General features: G+C 39.6%; 1 protein-coding gene across 1 annotated transcript; it reads left to right on the top strand.

Annotated features, from left to right (window-relative positions):
* The first annotated feature begins 1,562 nt into the window (after positions 1–1,562).
* Positions 1,563–14,525, top strand: LOC137295734 (RNA-splicing ligase RtcB homolog). Its single transcript, XM_067827257.1, has 14 exons — positions 1,563–1,628; positions 4,341–4,452; positions 4,709–4,855; positions 5,462–5,510; positions 6,027–6,234; positions 6,634–6,683; positions 7,091–7,197; positions 7,384–7,543; positions 8,338–8,513; positions 9,241–9,429; positions 10,350–10,460; positions 11,242–11,361; positions 12,024–12,066; positions 12,593–14,525. The coding sequence occupies exons 2-14, from the start codon at positions 4,363–4,365 to the stop codon at positions 12,655–12,657; spliced, it is 1,515 nt and encodes a 504-aa protein (XP_067683358.1). The 5' UTR covers positions 1,563–1,628; positions 4,341–4,362; the 3' UTR covers positions 12,658–14,525.
* The last annotated feature ends 274 nt before the right edge of the window (positions 14,526–14,799 follow it).

Below are 14,799 nucleotides of genomic sequence, written 5' to 3'. Positions count from 1 at the left end.
TAAATGCTAACTGTCAATCATTGGTATAAACGAACGAACTGAATGAAGACGCATGGATTTTATTTATTCATTCATTCATTCATTCATTCATTCATTTATTCATTTATTTATTTATTTATTTATTTTGTTTTGGGGTTTGTTTTTGGTTTTGGGGTTTTTTTTGGGTGGGATGGGGTGGGGTGGGGGGTGTCTCTGCCTGAATGTCTAAATTAGAAAACAATACGTATGTGTTCGATGGACATAAGTCAATTCTTAAGTGGGAAAGAAAGGACTTTTCTAATAATACTTTGCTGATGATGCGACCATCAGGCAGAAGTGATGGTAGTGAAATATTACTTATGAATTCATTGCTGATCGGAATCGAGTAATTTCCCAAGAAATGGAAGAATAATGTGTTTGTTTATCACCGATATAAACAATATACCTACAATAATACGGCTGTGGTTCCACAAAAGGACTTCAAATATGGTGTTCGTGCAGGATTGAACTCGCGGTGGCCTATCCGTGACGAGCGAACACTTGACCACTCCACAACTAATGCAACTTGTGTTAAAAAATAAAATTTCAAAGAATGATTAAAAGAATCTGATGTGACAACCACAATGACACATCCATGTAAGGTGTGCAGACGTTGGCCCGAAACTGGCAACTATGGATGCTATCTGGGAGAAAGGTGAAACGTGCACACTGGATTAACAAGAAGAAATGAAATGGTATTGAGCAATGATAAACTTACAATTCATCAAGAGCATTACCCATGAAACAGTAGTGCAAAATGTGATGCATTCATGGAGCAAAGTGTTAACGTGAAGTTCGAGTCAGTTTTGGACAGTGAAGCAATGTTCAGTAACGCGTATGACCGCCATGAGGACTAATACAAGCTTGAAGTCTTTGAAGGGCATTTAGAAGTGAAATGCATAAGGATGAAGATTTTATGGATATCAACTTCTTTATATGAGAACACAACGTTTCGGAGTTAATGCTTACTCCTTCATCAGGTGACGTCTCTCTCTCTCTCTCTCTCTCTCTCTCTCTCTCTCACACACACACACACACACACACACACACATTTTACTCACATTTTACATTTTGCTTGCTGCTCTTGAAGTTGGTTGGGTGAGGGTGATATTATCAGGGCTTTGAGATAAATCAATTTGACAGTTACTAAACGTTAAGTATACTTTGAATATTTACTTTACCTTTTTGTAACGTGCCGGCAAACTCTCTAAAATAGAGAGACTGATAAAGATATTACACTGAAAATACTTGTTGCTTAATATTTTGAGAGGAGTACGTATCAATAACTGGGAATAATATTTAAATCAAGCCAATGTTCTGACCGAAACTCCCGTTTTTTTGTTTTGTTTTGCTTTGCTTTTTTATGTTTAAAACGTGTCGTACCACCTTTGGTAAACATATCCATACCGAAACTACTTTATTTTGTCTCAGCAACTCACGCTATGTTTTAGATGACAGGTGTACAACGAGCATAAGTTCACTGTAAACACGCCGGTCGTGAAAGAGCGAACTTTTTAAGTCAAAATTCTCGGTTTGAAGAGTTACCTCCCTTCTTCTGTTCTTCGGCTGCCGAGTCAGCAAACTGAGAGAGAGTCGACGTTCTCAACGAAGTAAGCTATCGTCATTTACGACTGCTTTGATATATAAAATGGACTGACAAGTGATGTGGTCATGTCTGTATTTTGTAGCATGAGCTGACCTAACTAGTAATTCAAGAAAAGCACGTTAGAATTAATTCCGCAGCATTATTACACAACACGTTTCCTCTCAGTGCGGGCCGCCATGTTGTTTTCATTTTGTTTCGGTTTTCGCGCACGTTATGCCGAGTCGACGAGTTGTCACTGAATCACGTCAATTTACTTGTGTTTATTTCACGTTTTAGGTATAGTCTTCGTTTGATTTTCGTACGAAATGCTAAGTTTTAGGCATGGAGCAAATGTTACTGGCGAAAATAACCGAAGAAAATGTCTTCTGTAGATCATTTTTAGACAATGTTAAATGACATATTCAGAGCTATGTCTTTTTCATGTATTTGATATTATGATTACTTGGGTATTTTGGATTTGATTATTCAGTTCTTGTGATTTCTTATGTCTTTTGTTATTATGGAGGTATTGTTCCATTGAAACAATTTGTTTATGAAAAATTATTTCACTTTGGAAGTTTGGTTGGATTAGTGTGAATCAAACTTGCCAGAAAATGTACATACCAACAACCTGCTGTAGTTCTCAAGTTTGATACAAAATGACTGATTGGAATTTGATTTACCAGAAAAGAAGTATTGACATATATCAGTTCTGATCATGCCAATACTGAATCATTTTCTTTCCAAACATGTCAGAGTATGAAAGGGTCAGTACAATCAGAACAATATCCTTGTAACCGAGTAGCATAATTGTTATTGTCACGAAAAATATATCACATGGTCTAGAGTGTCCTTTAACCTGTCCCAGTCTGATTCATGGCAGTGATTGCATGTTTGACAGGCGAGTGTTTGGATCCTTTTGTTTGTACATTTCCAATGAGTGTGACTTGAGTGCCAGTCAAATTGCCCAACTACAAAATGCTCAAGCATATTGGCTATGAATGCTGCAGATTAATAACAGGCAAATATTTGATATTATATATTGTACGAGGGTTGGCTGAAAACTTCTAAGCCTCACTGTGAAAAAAAGTTACAAAGTCCACGTTTGTGATTTATTTATCTACATAGTCCCTTTCCAAGTTCACACACTTTTGCCAGCGATGCTGCAAGGCCCAAATCCCAGTCAGGAAGAAATCTTCTTCAGCCACCCTAAAAAAATCAGTCAGCGGAAATGACGTCATCATTACTTGCAAAATGGCAACCGGCGAGTTCCTTTTTCATTTTGGGGAACAGAAGGAAGTCAGAAGGAGCCAAATCAGGTGAATAAGGAGGATGGTCAATGAGTTCAAAGCCACAATCATGGATTAATGATATGGCCGCCACCGATTTGTGAACAGGCGCATTGTCTTGGTGGAAGAGGACACCTTTAGCGATCATCCCTCGTCGTTTGTCTTTGATTGCTTCTCGCAACTGGTTCAGTAGATCAGCATAGTATATGCCATTGATAGTTTGACCTTTTTCAAGATAATCAATGAGCAGAATACCCCTGGAATCCCAAAAGACTGATGCCATCAAATTTCCAGCTGAAGGAACAGACTTGGCTTTCTTCGGAGCTGGTGAATCAGGATGTTTCCACTGTTTTGACTGTAGTTTTGTTTCTGGTTGAAAGTGATGTATCCAGGTCTCATCCATGGTTACAAATCGTGCCACAAAATCATCGGGATCTGCTTCAAAACGACACAAATTGTCAAGGGACGTCTGGAACCTGACACGTTTCTGTTCTGCTGTCAAGAGCTTTGGCACCCATCTTGCATAAACTTTAGTCATTCCTAATTCGTTGGTGATGATATGCTCAACCCTCTCATGAGAGATGCCCACTACACTAGCAATATGTCGAGTAGTCAGTCGTCGATCATCCTATCAACATATCAAGCACTCGCGTGATGTTTTCTGGAGTGGTTGCTGTTGAAGGCCTTCCTGAGCGTGGGTCATCATCAAGGCTTTGTCTGCCACGCTTAAATTCTGCAGCCCACTTCTGGAAAATGAAGGAGCATCATCCCTTAGAGTGGAGACCATGTCAGCATGCATCTGTGTTGGGGACATCCCTTTCTTTTGCAAGTACTTGATGACTGCCCTGTATTCAGTTTTGTCCATTTCTGATGATTTCAGAGGGTAGGTTTACCAAAAGAGCTGTAGTTGAGATAAAACTATTAGTACGTTTGTAGTTCTTGTGTCTATGATTCACTAAATGATTGTCCTCATTGGTGGCAAACACCTGTCTCTACCTGATGGGGAAAAACCACTCAGGCCGAGAACTTTTCAGCCAACCCTCGTATATGCATGAATATTACTTTTGTTCTTATCAGGTTACTAATAGAAACTTTATCAGAAATATTGCTATATAATATCATGTGAAGAATGTTATGAAAGTTGACTAAAACTGTGCATATATGGCTTATATTTACCCATTTTAATTAAACTGGCACAATTGACTTACTCCCTTGGTCAATTTGACGACACATGGGTCGATTTGAAAAAAAATTCTTGGGACATTTAACCACATTTGTTGGGGCATTTTGTAGCTTTGGTGATTTAACTGGTACCTGAGTGACCTGTTATTGCTCTGGATGTAAGATTTCAGTGTAGAAGATGATGTTTTATACATTGTCACTGTTATCCAACAACAAAATGATGATGCGTTTTGGATGGTGATTAATGACTGATTTTTGACAAATAGACTACATCAAGCTGGTACCACCATGAGGACGTACAATGATGAACTCAAGTACTTGGAGAAAATCTCCGGCAACTGCTGGCACATCAAGAAGGGATTTGTGGAAAATATGAAAGTAAGATCACCATGTCAATGTCCAGAGCTTTGGAGACTGTGTCCTCTGGGCACCCCATAAACCTAAGACTATGAAGACTGTTTGGCAGTGGTTCCCCAAATGGTAAATGACTGTTCCTGCACATTAAGCTGTCACTGTTCAAAGTGACTTTAAATGCAAATGACTCGCTCAAACATGAAATAAATATGAATCTGTGGAACTGAAACAGAGATACTGTAAAACTCATCTCAATTCATAATTTAATTTGCTGTTTCAGGTTGATGGATATTTCTACACAAATGACCATTTAGAGAAGCTGATGTTTGATGAGTTGAAACACTCGTGTAACAGTAAAGGTTTTGGTGGCTTTCTGCCAGGAATGAAGCAAATCGCCAATGTTGCTGCATTACCTGGCATTGTCTCGGTATGTAACCATGGTAACCTACCTACTGTAAGCTCTTATTCAAATGGGTCTGGGGGCATCTATCTTGGTGTGTTTCTAGTGTTAACAAGTCTTCTTCAAACGGCCCCTAAACTGAAATATGATCTTAGCATTTCAAAATCAAATGACTTGTGCCACCCCCTTGGTAATATTCTTGAAGTTTTGACAGTAACAGGATATAGTACATAGTTCAATATTTCACAGACATTATCTTAAATATCCTTTGTGTTACAAACAGGTGATCAAAGTCTTTCAGGCTACAAGCAACTTTTGATATTAGTCATTGCAATATTTGGGATGAGAATCTTTCTTTTGTGGACATGTTTTGTCAGTTTTCACTGAATGACAATTCTGTGTTTCACATTTCAGATATCAGTGTGTTTTATCTGGAAGTGAGTGACTAAGATAACAGGCAACTATATATATAATGACTTTTTGTTTATTAGTATCAAGTGACAATTTAATGCAGATTCTCCAGCTTGATGACTGTCTAAGAATCTTGATTGGAATGTCACTAAGAGAAATCAATCAAGAATCTGTTACCCATACCGTGATATGTTTGAACAAAGAGGAACAATTATTTTTCAGAAATCGGTTGGACTTCCTGATGTTCATTCTGGTTATGGCTTTGCTATTGGTGAGTTAAGCATGGCTAGACCTTACATAATGTATTGTTTAGTGTACAGAGCCACAGAACACAAAATTGAAAATTGACAGAGGAGTAAAAATCAGAATGACAAGGTGTTTTTGTGACAGTGCTCAAACCATTTGACCAATAACATTGTGTCATGGTAATCTAGTGTTGGTGTGTGGTCCTGTCCACAGAGTACAAGTAACGAATCATTTGAAGGTAAGCAATGTTTGTCCTGGAGATGGCTTCATTTATGTACCAGATGTCATGCACCAAATTTGTGGTATTCCAGCCTATATATTGCTCGAATAAGGCTGCACACAACCATACTCACTCACTCGCCCACCATTCACCAAATCATTCCCAAAGTCTTTGAGCAGTGTATGTCAATATGTTCTTTGAACTCTCTTGCTTTTTACACAGTAAATAATGAGAAACTTCACAACATCAAACCCAACTGATGATCATCTCTTTATGATAGTATCATTCACCCAAATATTCTGTTTCTAAATGTGTAAACAGGTAACATGGCTGCCTTTGACATGAATGACCCGACAGCAGTTGTCTCCCCTGGTGGTGTTGGTTTTGACATAAACTGTGGTGTGCGTCTCCTACGTACAAATCTCCATGCCAAGGATGTGATCCCTGTGAAGGAACAACTGGCCCAGTGCCTGTTTGATCACATCCCTGTTGGTGTGGGATCACGAGGGATCATACCCATGACAGCCCAGTAAGCATATAACTCCATTTCTTGAGTCAGCTCTTATTCTGTTATGTTATATACATTATACAGGGATGAGAATTTTCTGAATCCACGAAATTCCGTGTATTTAATGGCACTGGTGTCTCTCATGAATATGTTGTTTCAATGAACATGATGCCAAAGAGGCCTTGCTCATTTTCCTCTATTTTCACTCGTACCCATTCTGATCCCTGATTATACTTTTGATAGAAACATAGAACACAAATTAAAGCACTATGAATTGTACTACACTTGATTGTGTTGCAAGTGGTTTCTAGAATGTGGTGGTTATTTTTAACAGTTGGTTGTCATAGAAACTACTTTTACATTTTATGCTTGCATATATATTCCATGTTTGTTTCTATGCTTTCTGTCTGTGTGTTCCAGGAATCTGGAGGAGGCTCTGGAAATGGGCATGGATTGGTCCCTCAGGGAAGGTAGGACATGCTTCCGTTTTGGGTGTATTCATGTCATTATTTCTGTCTCTGTGTTTTTGTTGTGTTGATAACATTGTAACACATTATTGGAAGTTGGTAGTAATCTACCTTGTTTAACTACTACATACACACTTAGGTGATCAGTGATTTAACGCAACCATACATCTGTTTGAAGTATCTGGTAGGCCAGAAGTGTGCAGTCCAGTGGGGTATACAATGATATTTAGAGTTTAGGTAAGGCAGCCTAAAACTACATTGATCAGAAATTATTGAAAGACATTCATCTGTTGCCTGTATGGGCAGAGAAACATGAGCACAACAGTGTGTGTTTCAAGCTATGCGTGGACTGAGGACAAGGAACCCTGTGAGGAGTATGGAAGTTGTTATGTGTGTTTTGTATGTTATAGGCTATGCATGGGCTGAGGACAAGGAACACTGCGAGGAGTATGGAAGAATGCTCAATGCTGATCCCTCTAAAGTCAGCAACAGAGCGAAAAAGAGGGGCCTTCCTCAGGTAACACCTAGTCTCCCCTTTCACAACAATGTGTTCAGACTTGCATGTGTTGCTTTGTTACATATGAACTGAAATGATTGTGTCATTTGTTTGTATGTGAAGTGTTTCAAAGGAAAAGAAAGGAAATGCTCGTAGGTGATATTGCTCCGTTTGATCATTGTGTCATACTTTGCATGTCTGCTGCAGCTTGGGACTCTGGGTGCTGGGAACCACTACGCTGAGATCCAGGTAGTGGATGAGATCTATGATGATTATGCAGCCAAGAAGATGGGCATTGAGTTCAAGGATCAGGTCTGTGTGATGATCCATAGTGGCAGCCGAGGCATGGGGCACCAGGTGGCGACAGGTACGTGTTTGTGGACGAGAGGTTCCATCTGGGCTATGATCTGACAGGGTATAGTTTCAAATGACACCAGGTGATCACAGGTGCATGTTTCTGTCAGGGTTGTGGTCTGGCAAGGAGCTGTATCAGATGACACCTGGTGGCAACAGGTACATTCTTGTTTACGAGGGGCTCTGCTTGGACTGTGGTTTGGCAAGGTGTTGTACAATGACATCAGGTGGCAACAGGTACATGGTTGTGGAAGAGGGGCTCTCTGAAGGCTGTGGGCTGGCAAGGTGTTGTATCAAATGACATGAGATGGCAACAGGTACATGGTTGTTGACCATGAGCTTTGTGAAGGCTGCGGTCTAGCAAAGTGTATCATATTACACCAGCCATTTTTCTGGTCACCTGGTTTTGACTTCTCACATCCTTATATCAATGACTTCAAAAGTTTCAAAGCCTTTATGTCTGCTTTTCATGTCTTGCCCAAACAAACAAATATTTGAAATGGGATACAGAAATTGGCTTTGTCTGCGAGTCAGATCTTTTTACTAAACCAATATTTGTTATGTTTCATGGTCCATTGGCAATATTGACTGTTTGCTGCAGAGCCAGATGGTTTTGATATGTTTACCATATCTAGAAAAAGGAACTTGCAAACTTAGGATTGATTGCTCTAAGACATATTGTTCCATTCAATATTTGCATATGCCTGAAAGGAGGGCAGTGATTTGGTGGGCGTTCTTTGTGTTGTTTTGAGGAGGTATGGTATGTGCTGTCAGTTACTTTACACAATCATTCACTCTGGGTTACAGATGCTCTTGTTGCCATGGAGAAGGCGATGAAGCGTGACAAGATAGATGTCAATGATCGTCAGCTTGCATGTGCTCAGATCCAGTCCCAGGAAGGGCAGGACTATCTGCGTGGCATGGCTGCTGCCGCCAACTACGCCTGGGTCAACCGGACCAGCATGACCTTCCTCACCAGACAGGTAAACAGCAGATGTGTCTGTGGACTAACACCTAGGTGGTTGCTGTGGCAGTAGCAGGCTCTTCTAATCATGGTTCAGACCTTTGAGCTGCCCAGGTTTTTGTCTCTGGTGCTACATTTTGAAGGGCACAGTTGGCCCCATTTGTATCATAGTGTGTCAGTGTCATTTGTGCTCATGATGTGACCATATCTGTGAAAATGTAATGCCTGTATTTCTTTGGGTTTTCATGGTGGTAGAGTAGCCTAGTTGCGCCATTGCATCCTGACCCTGTTTTGATTTTCCCCATGAGTTCAGTGTGTGAAGCCCATTTCTGGTGTTCCCTGTTGTCACATTGCTGGAATATTGCTAAAAGCAGAGTAAAAGTATACTCAGTCACTTACCCTTTTGGCATTCCTCCCTCATCAGTTTGACTCACTCTGATTGGACTGAAATATTGCTCCATACTCATTCCGAGTGGATGTATTCATCAAAGTAAATTTTGACATTTAGCCTTCTCTGCTAAAATATATTGATACACTGTCATGTGAAATGCTATTCAAAGCAGCAGTTTGTCAAACTGAATTCAATCCATATCTCAACATAATGTTATGTTCTCTCCATTGCCAAAATAACAGAAACATAATGATTTTGAGATCAAATCAATTAAATTAAATTAGAAACCATGTTTCCACAGCTGATGCATATGTGTGTAAGTGAAAATCTGTTTCCATGTCCTTTAATGCTGCAGGCCTTTGCCAAGATGTTCAAGACGACACCAGATGACCTTGACATGCATATGATCTATGACGTGTCGCACAACATTGCCAAAGTAGAAGAGCATTTCATTGACGGCAAACAGAAGACACTTCTGGTGCACAGGAAGGGATCTACACGAGCCTTCCCTCCTCACCATCCACTCATTCCAGTTGATTATCAGGTATAGATACTTTTTAAAGAAGGTACTATTGTGGTTAAACCTTTGCCCCTTTTGGTCTAGCCTATTCATGAAACTGTTGCCACACCACTCCCTCTTTGCACTCTGTCATACAACATACTTATTACCATATGACCAGAAAATGGCATTGTGTCTTGGATATTGATTTGTCAATTGATTCTTGTTACAAGTCTTTTGTTTTGTCTTGTTCACTTCTCATCATACCCAACCTGTGAAGGTCCAGGTTAGAACTGATCTTCAGCAACCCATGCGACTAATGTGATTGGGTGGTCAGGCTTGCTGACGTGGTTGTCACATGTCATCGATTCCCAGGTGCGCAGATTGATGCTTGTGATGTTGATCACTGGATTGTCTGGTCCAGACTCGATTATTTACAGACTGCGCCATATGGCTAAAACTCCACTCACTCACTCACTCACTCACCCACCCATCCACCCACCCACCCACCCACCCACCCACTCACTCACTCACTCACTCACTCACCCAAGGTTATATCCTTAAGGATATTATCAAGCGTTTTATGTCCAGGCCATATATAAAGCCAACGGGTGAGGACCCTGCAGTTTACTCATATTCTGACTGTGCCTAGGCCTTCCAAACATGAGCATACTGTACCGAAACAGGGCCTAGATTTTCGAAGCTCTCTTAGCGCTAAGATAGTCGTAAGTTAATGTTAATGAATGGCACTTATGACTATCTTAGCGCTGAGAGAGCATCGAAAATCCAGTCCCAGACGAGAAGGTAGTTCGAGGAAACGATTTCTGCTAATGCATTTTCTTCATTATATCAAGACATGGAAAGGATGAAACACCTGGTCAATTATTTACAGCTGATATTTGTGCAGCGTAAAACTAAATCACTCACTCACTGTAATTATACCCATTAATTGTTTCTTTCATCAGCTGACGGGCCAACCAGTTCTCATTGGGGGCACAATGGGCACCTGCAGCTACGTACTGACGGGCACTGAACAGGGAATGACAGAAACATTTGGCACAACTTGTCATGGTGCAGTAAGTTAACTCATCGTGAGATTTTTATTCGCTACGGTTTTAGTCCCAGGAACCAAGATGGCTGGGAACTTAATCATAGTAAAATCTGTCATCTGTCCCTCAATCTGTGGTCCTTCTGTATTTCATGAAACCATGGTGAGTTAACTTTTAGTGTTCTATGTCCAGATAAAAACATTTTCTCATGGCTTTAGATGTAACTATTTTATTATCCCCCGTTGTGTGTTTAGAGTGAATCGGGGAATATAGTATTATACAAGTCTTTTGTTTTGTCTTGTTCACTTCTCATCATACCCAACCTGTGAAGGTCCAGGTTAGAACTGATAGACTTGTATTGGAATATCTTAAGAACCGTTGACTAGATTCTTTTCATATTTGGTATCTAGGTTTATCACAGTGAAAGAAATGTCAGTCAGGTTTGGTGACCTTGACCTTCATTTCAGAATATGTTTGTGTTTGAACAACTACAGTGCAAGATATTAAAAGAGTTTGAGTTTAATGTTTTTGTTGACATTTTACTTCATCTTAACCTATGACCTTCACCTTCACTTTCATTTCTTTTTAAGTCTGATTTGATAATATGCAGTGGGGGATTATGCTACCTCAGTGACAAAGCTTGTTGTATTTGAACATAAAAAAAGAGGAAGAAAACATAAGAAATAAAAAACTAATAAATTTGATGTACATGAGCATACCAGGAAACAGGAATGCATTAGTAATGAGCATACTAGGATATTACTACTTCTTGGCGATCAATACAAAGAAAACTGATCCTTTGTTGCAGGGGAGAGCACTCTCTCGAGCCAAGTCCCGCCGTAACCTGGACTACACTGATGTCCTGGCTGCCTTAGAAGAAAAGGGGATCAGCATTAGGGTAGCATCCCCTAAACTTGTCATGGAGGAGGTGAGTGCCTGGGGATTGGTTAGTTGGTTGTTTAAACCTGCCCTTAGCAATATTCCAGCTATGTGGTAGCAGTCTCTAAATGATTGAGTACTGTGATCAGTCCAGTGATCAACAGCATGAGCATCGATCTACACAATTGATATATGATGACATTTCAACCAAGTTTGCAAATCTCACCTGCACGTGTTAGTAGTCTCTTTTGTCAAGTATGGGTTGCTGAAGATCGCTGGTGTATAAATGCCAACATGGGCACCTTCAGTCCAACAGTCATTTTACATTTTAACAGCCAGTGGAGTATTCTAGTGGTTTAAGCATTCATTCGTCATGCTGAAACCCTGGGTTTGATTCCCCACATGGGTACAATGTGCGAAGTCCAATTTCTGGTGTCCCCAGCTGTGATATTGCTGGAACATTGCTAAAAGTGGCACAGAACCATACTCACTCATTCATACATTCAGGCCAACATAACTTTCTGTATATTACTATGGAAAAGAGTATCTCTCATTTCTATTGATTTGTTCATTCAGGTTCATTTGTTGGTAGTTTTTGCCTTTCCTTCTGAGAAAACTGCTATTTTGTACATTTAAGGACACTAGAAATGTAATTGTTTAAAGATTGGTATCATTTCTTGTTGTATATAGCTGTTTATGTTTATATTTCAGGCTCCAGAATCTTACAAGAATGTTACTGATGTTGTGGATACATGTAAGTTCCATATACAGTTTTATTTTGTTGGTCTTAAAATCCTTAGAAGATTGATTTCATAAAACTGCTTAGAAGTGTAAAAAGTCTTGGTACTGTTGTTCATGGTTGAGTTGGAATTGATGTCAATATTCCCTGCTTGTGAGATGCAGTCAATGGTCCTGACTGACATCAGTGCATGTGGACATGGCTTATACAATGATCAAGCACTGCATTTTTTAACCCAAGACTTGATATATTACTGGTAGCTCTGGATAGAGTTATGTCCCTTGGTGTTGCGAGGATCCTGTGTATTCACAAATTCACTCAAGCTGTTTCTGGTCAGCTGACTCAAATTGTGCTGCTACATCTCACCAAATTGTGGAACTTTGGTTTTCTTCACATATAAATTTTCTGGTGTCCCCTGCTGTGATATTGCTGGAATATTACTAAAAAGTGGCGTAAAACAAACTCACTTACTCTTCACATATAAAGCTGCCATGTTGCTTCAGTCAAACCCACTCACTCACTCAGTGTACGTATGTTTCAGGTCATGCAGCCGGTATCAGCAAGAAGGCAATAAAACTCCGTCCTATCGGGGTCATCAAAGGATAGACTGGTCCTATAAGATCACATCTCCAAGTGCTATGACTTAATATCTCCACATGTTACTAACAGCATGTCTGACATGCCACCTACAGACTTGGGACTGAACTCAGCACGAAGTCCACAGCTGCTTAGGACAATATGAAACTTACCTCGGCCGGCTTTTGAGCAATATGGAATTTATCTTCAGCTGCTGATGCAATGCAAACTTTATGTTAGGAGCCTAATAGCTATACCAAGCCGTTCTAATTCCCTCCCCAAAACGTCATGTGTTCTATAACATTATTGGTTTTGGTACCAGTATTTTGTTTTCTGTTGAAGGAATCGTTATAAGTTTAGCTACATGTTATATATATTTATGGCACAATAAATTGGTGTTAAGAAGAGAAAGAGATAAGATAATTAGTAGACAAAGGTTTGTGGGTGACAGTTTTGTTATTATACAGCAATTTTGAACTTTTCAGTTCAGGACCATGTACCACTTACAAGTAAGGCTGAATATTTAACATGGTAGAGAATTATGTGTAGTAGCAGATATAGCAGTAACCACAATTATCATTAATGACAGGTATTAACAAACCAGGGCCATAGTTAATCTTTCTTAATAAGGGAGGGAGGGGCACTATCAATGTTTAAAGAGTGTTATTTATGAGTGTATATCATTACTTTTATGCTCCCTGGTCTAAGTATGCCCCTGCAAACATATGATCACTAATAACAATTGAACCATTGTAACATCATAAAGAACACATGAGGAGGTAGCCAGTTAATTAGGAATGAAATATTTTTGTGCCATAAAGGCTTAAACAATTGCTTTGAGCTCATAGTAGATTAATTAGGAGTTGTACTAAAATAATTGGCATTTTTGCATCCAGAAACTGGTTGGTCGTTTGCTTATGGTATGCCAAGGTGCTTCCAATAATAATAATCATCAATGTTAAGTTTGGATGCGATAGTGTAAAGGCCTTTTCGGCCCCACTCCAACTGATAAATAGGTTGTGCAGCCAGGTAATATCTACTGGCATTATTCCAAGATAACGAGATAAATCTTGTTTTCAGTTCTTTCAGCATGTCCTGAAGACTTGGGGGGAACCAGTGGTTTAAACGCTTGCCTATCACTCTGCAGGCCTGGGTTTGATTCTCATGCATACAGTATGTGAAGCTCATTGTTTACTGTCTACCACCAAGATGTTGAAGGACTTATAAAATACGCTGGTTCTTTCAGTACATAACGTTTAGTGGCCAGCAGATTATTGGGTTCAAACACAATGATGTGTATGTGGCTTTAATGTCAGTTTCTGGTAGTATGGGTGGGGTATTTGATAGAACAACAGATTTTCATTTGAGAACATCATTCTGTCAAGAGTATTTTTTTGTTTTCCCTTGTTTACAGTTAAAGATAATCTTTTTATGTTGGTGAGAGTTAACATTTTGATGTTAGCAAATGTTTTGTGGGTTTTAAATATAAGACCCCTGTAAGCAAATTATGAAAAGTTTCAAAGATTTAACATTGAATTTTATTAACTGTAAAATATTCACTTATGCCTACTGCAGATCATTGACAAGTCACACTGCTGATGCTGTGATATGAGGAACACGCAAAGTTAGAACTTTAGAGTGTTGTATTAAAGATGGGGATAATTATCAGCCTTTACAGTAATTTGAGCCTGTTTTTCCATGTGACTACAGGAATGAAGGCTTGATTGTGTTTTGGACAGGTAGGACAGTGATCTCATATGGCATTGCTGTTGTCTCCCAGTTGACCATATTGAATATCTGGTGACATTTCCCCAACCGTTGGTTGTATATATTGTGTACATACATCTGTAGCCTCTGTACAGTCAGTGCATGAAATAAACCAAATATGGTAAGAAGGAGTCTCGGTCTTGTGGTAAAGGATTATGTCTTGTGATAGTGAATGATAAAATGGTTGGATTTATCCTCCCCAGGATTGACCCAAGCTCCTGCTGAGGGGTTCTGGCATTGTTAGTGGTTCAGTTCAGCACTCCACAATATTTCATCTATATATGAAAGTGGTCAGTGAGTAATTGAGTCGGACAACCAGTGATTGACATCATGGGCACTGATCTGTTTGTGATATGATGACATGCATCATAAACATTGGTAAATGTCCGAGACCTGCACCATGAG

This window comes from Haliotis asinina, chromosome 9 (genome assembly GCF_037392515.1).
Source record: "Haliotis asinina isolate JCU_RB_2024 chromosome 9, JCU_Hal_asi_v2, whole genome shotgun sequence".
Classification (NCBI taxonomy): domain Eukaryota; kingdom Metazoa; phylum Mollusca; class Gastropoda; order Lepetellida; family Haliotidae; genus Haliotis; species Haliotis asinina.
This window is presented reverse-complemented; position numbering and strand designations above follow the sequence as displayed.

What these genes read in the sequence shown, in the direction of transcription:
- LOC137295734 (XM_067827257.1), top strand. Translation starts at nt 4,363, where the DNA reads ATGAGGACGTACAATGATGAACTCAAGTACTTGGAGAAAATCTCCGGC. An exon ending in GATTTGTGGAAAATATGAAA is followed by an intron (nt 4,453 to 4,708) that starts GTAAGATCACCA and finishes TTGCTGTTTCAG; the next exon opens with GTTGATGGATATTTCTACAC. An exon ending in CTAAACTTGTCATGGAGGAG is followed by an intron (nt 11,362 to 12,023) that starts GTGAGTGCCTGG and finishes TTTATATTTCAG; the next exon opens with GCTCCAGAATCTTACAAGAA.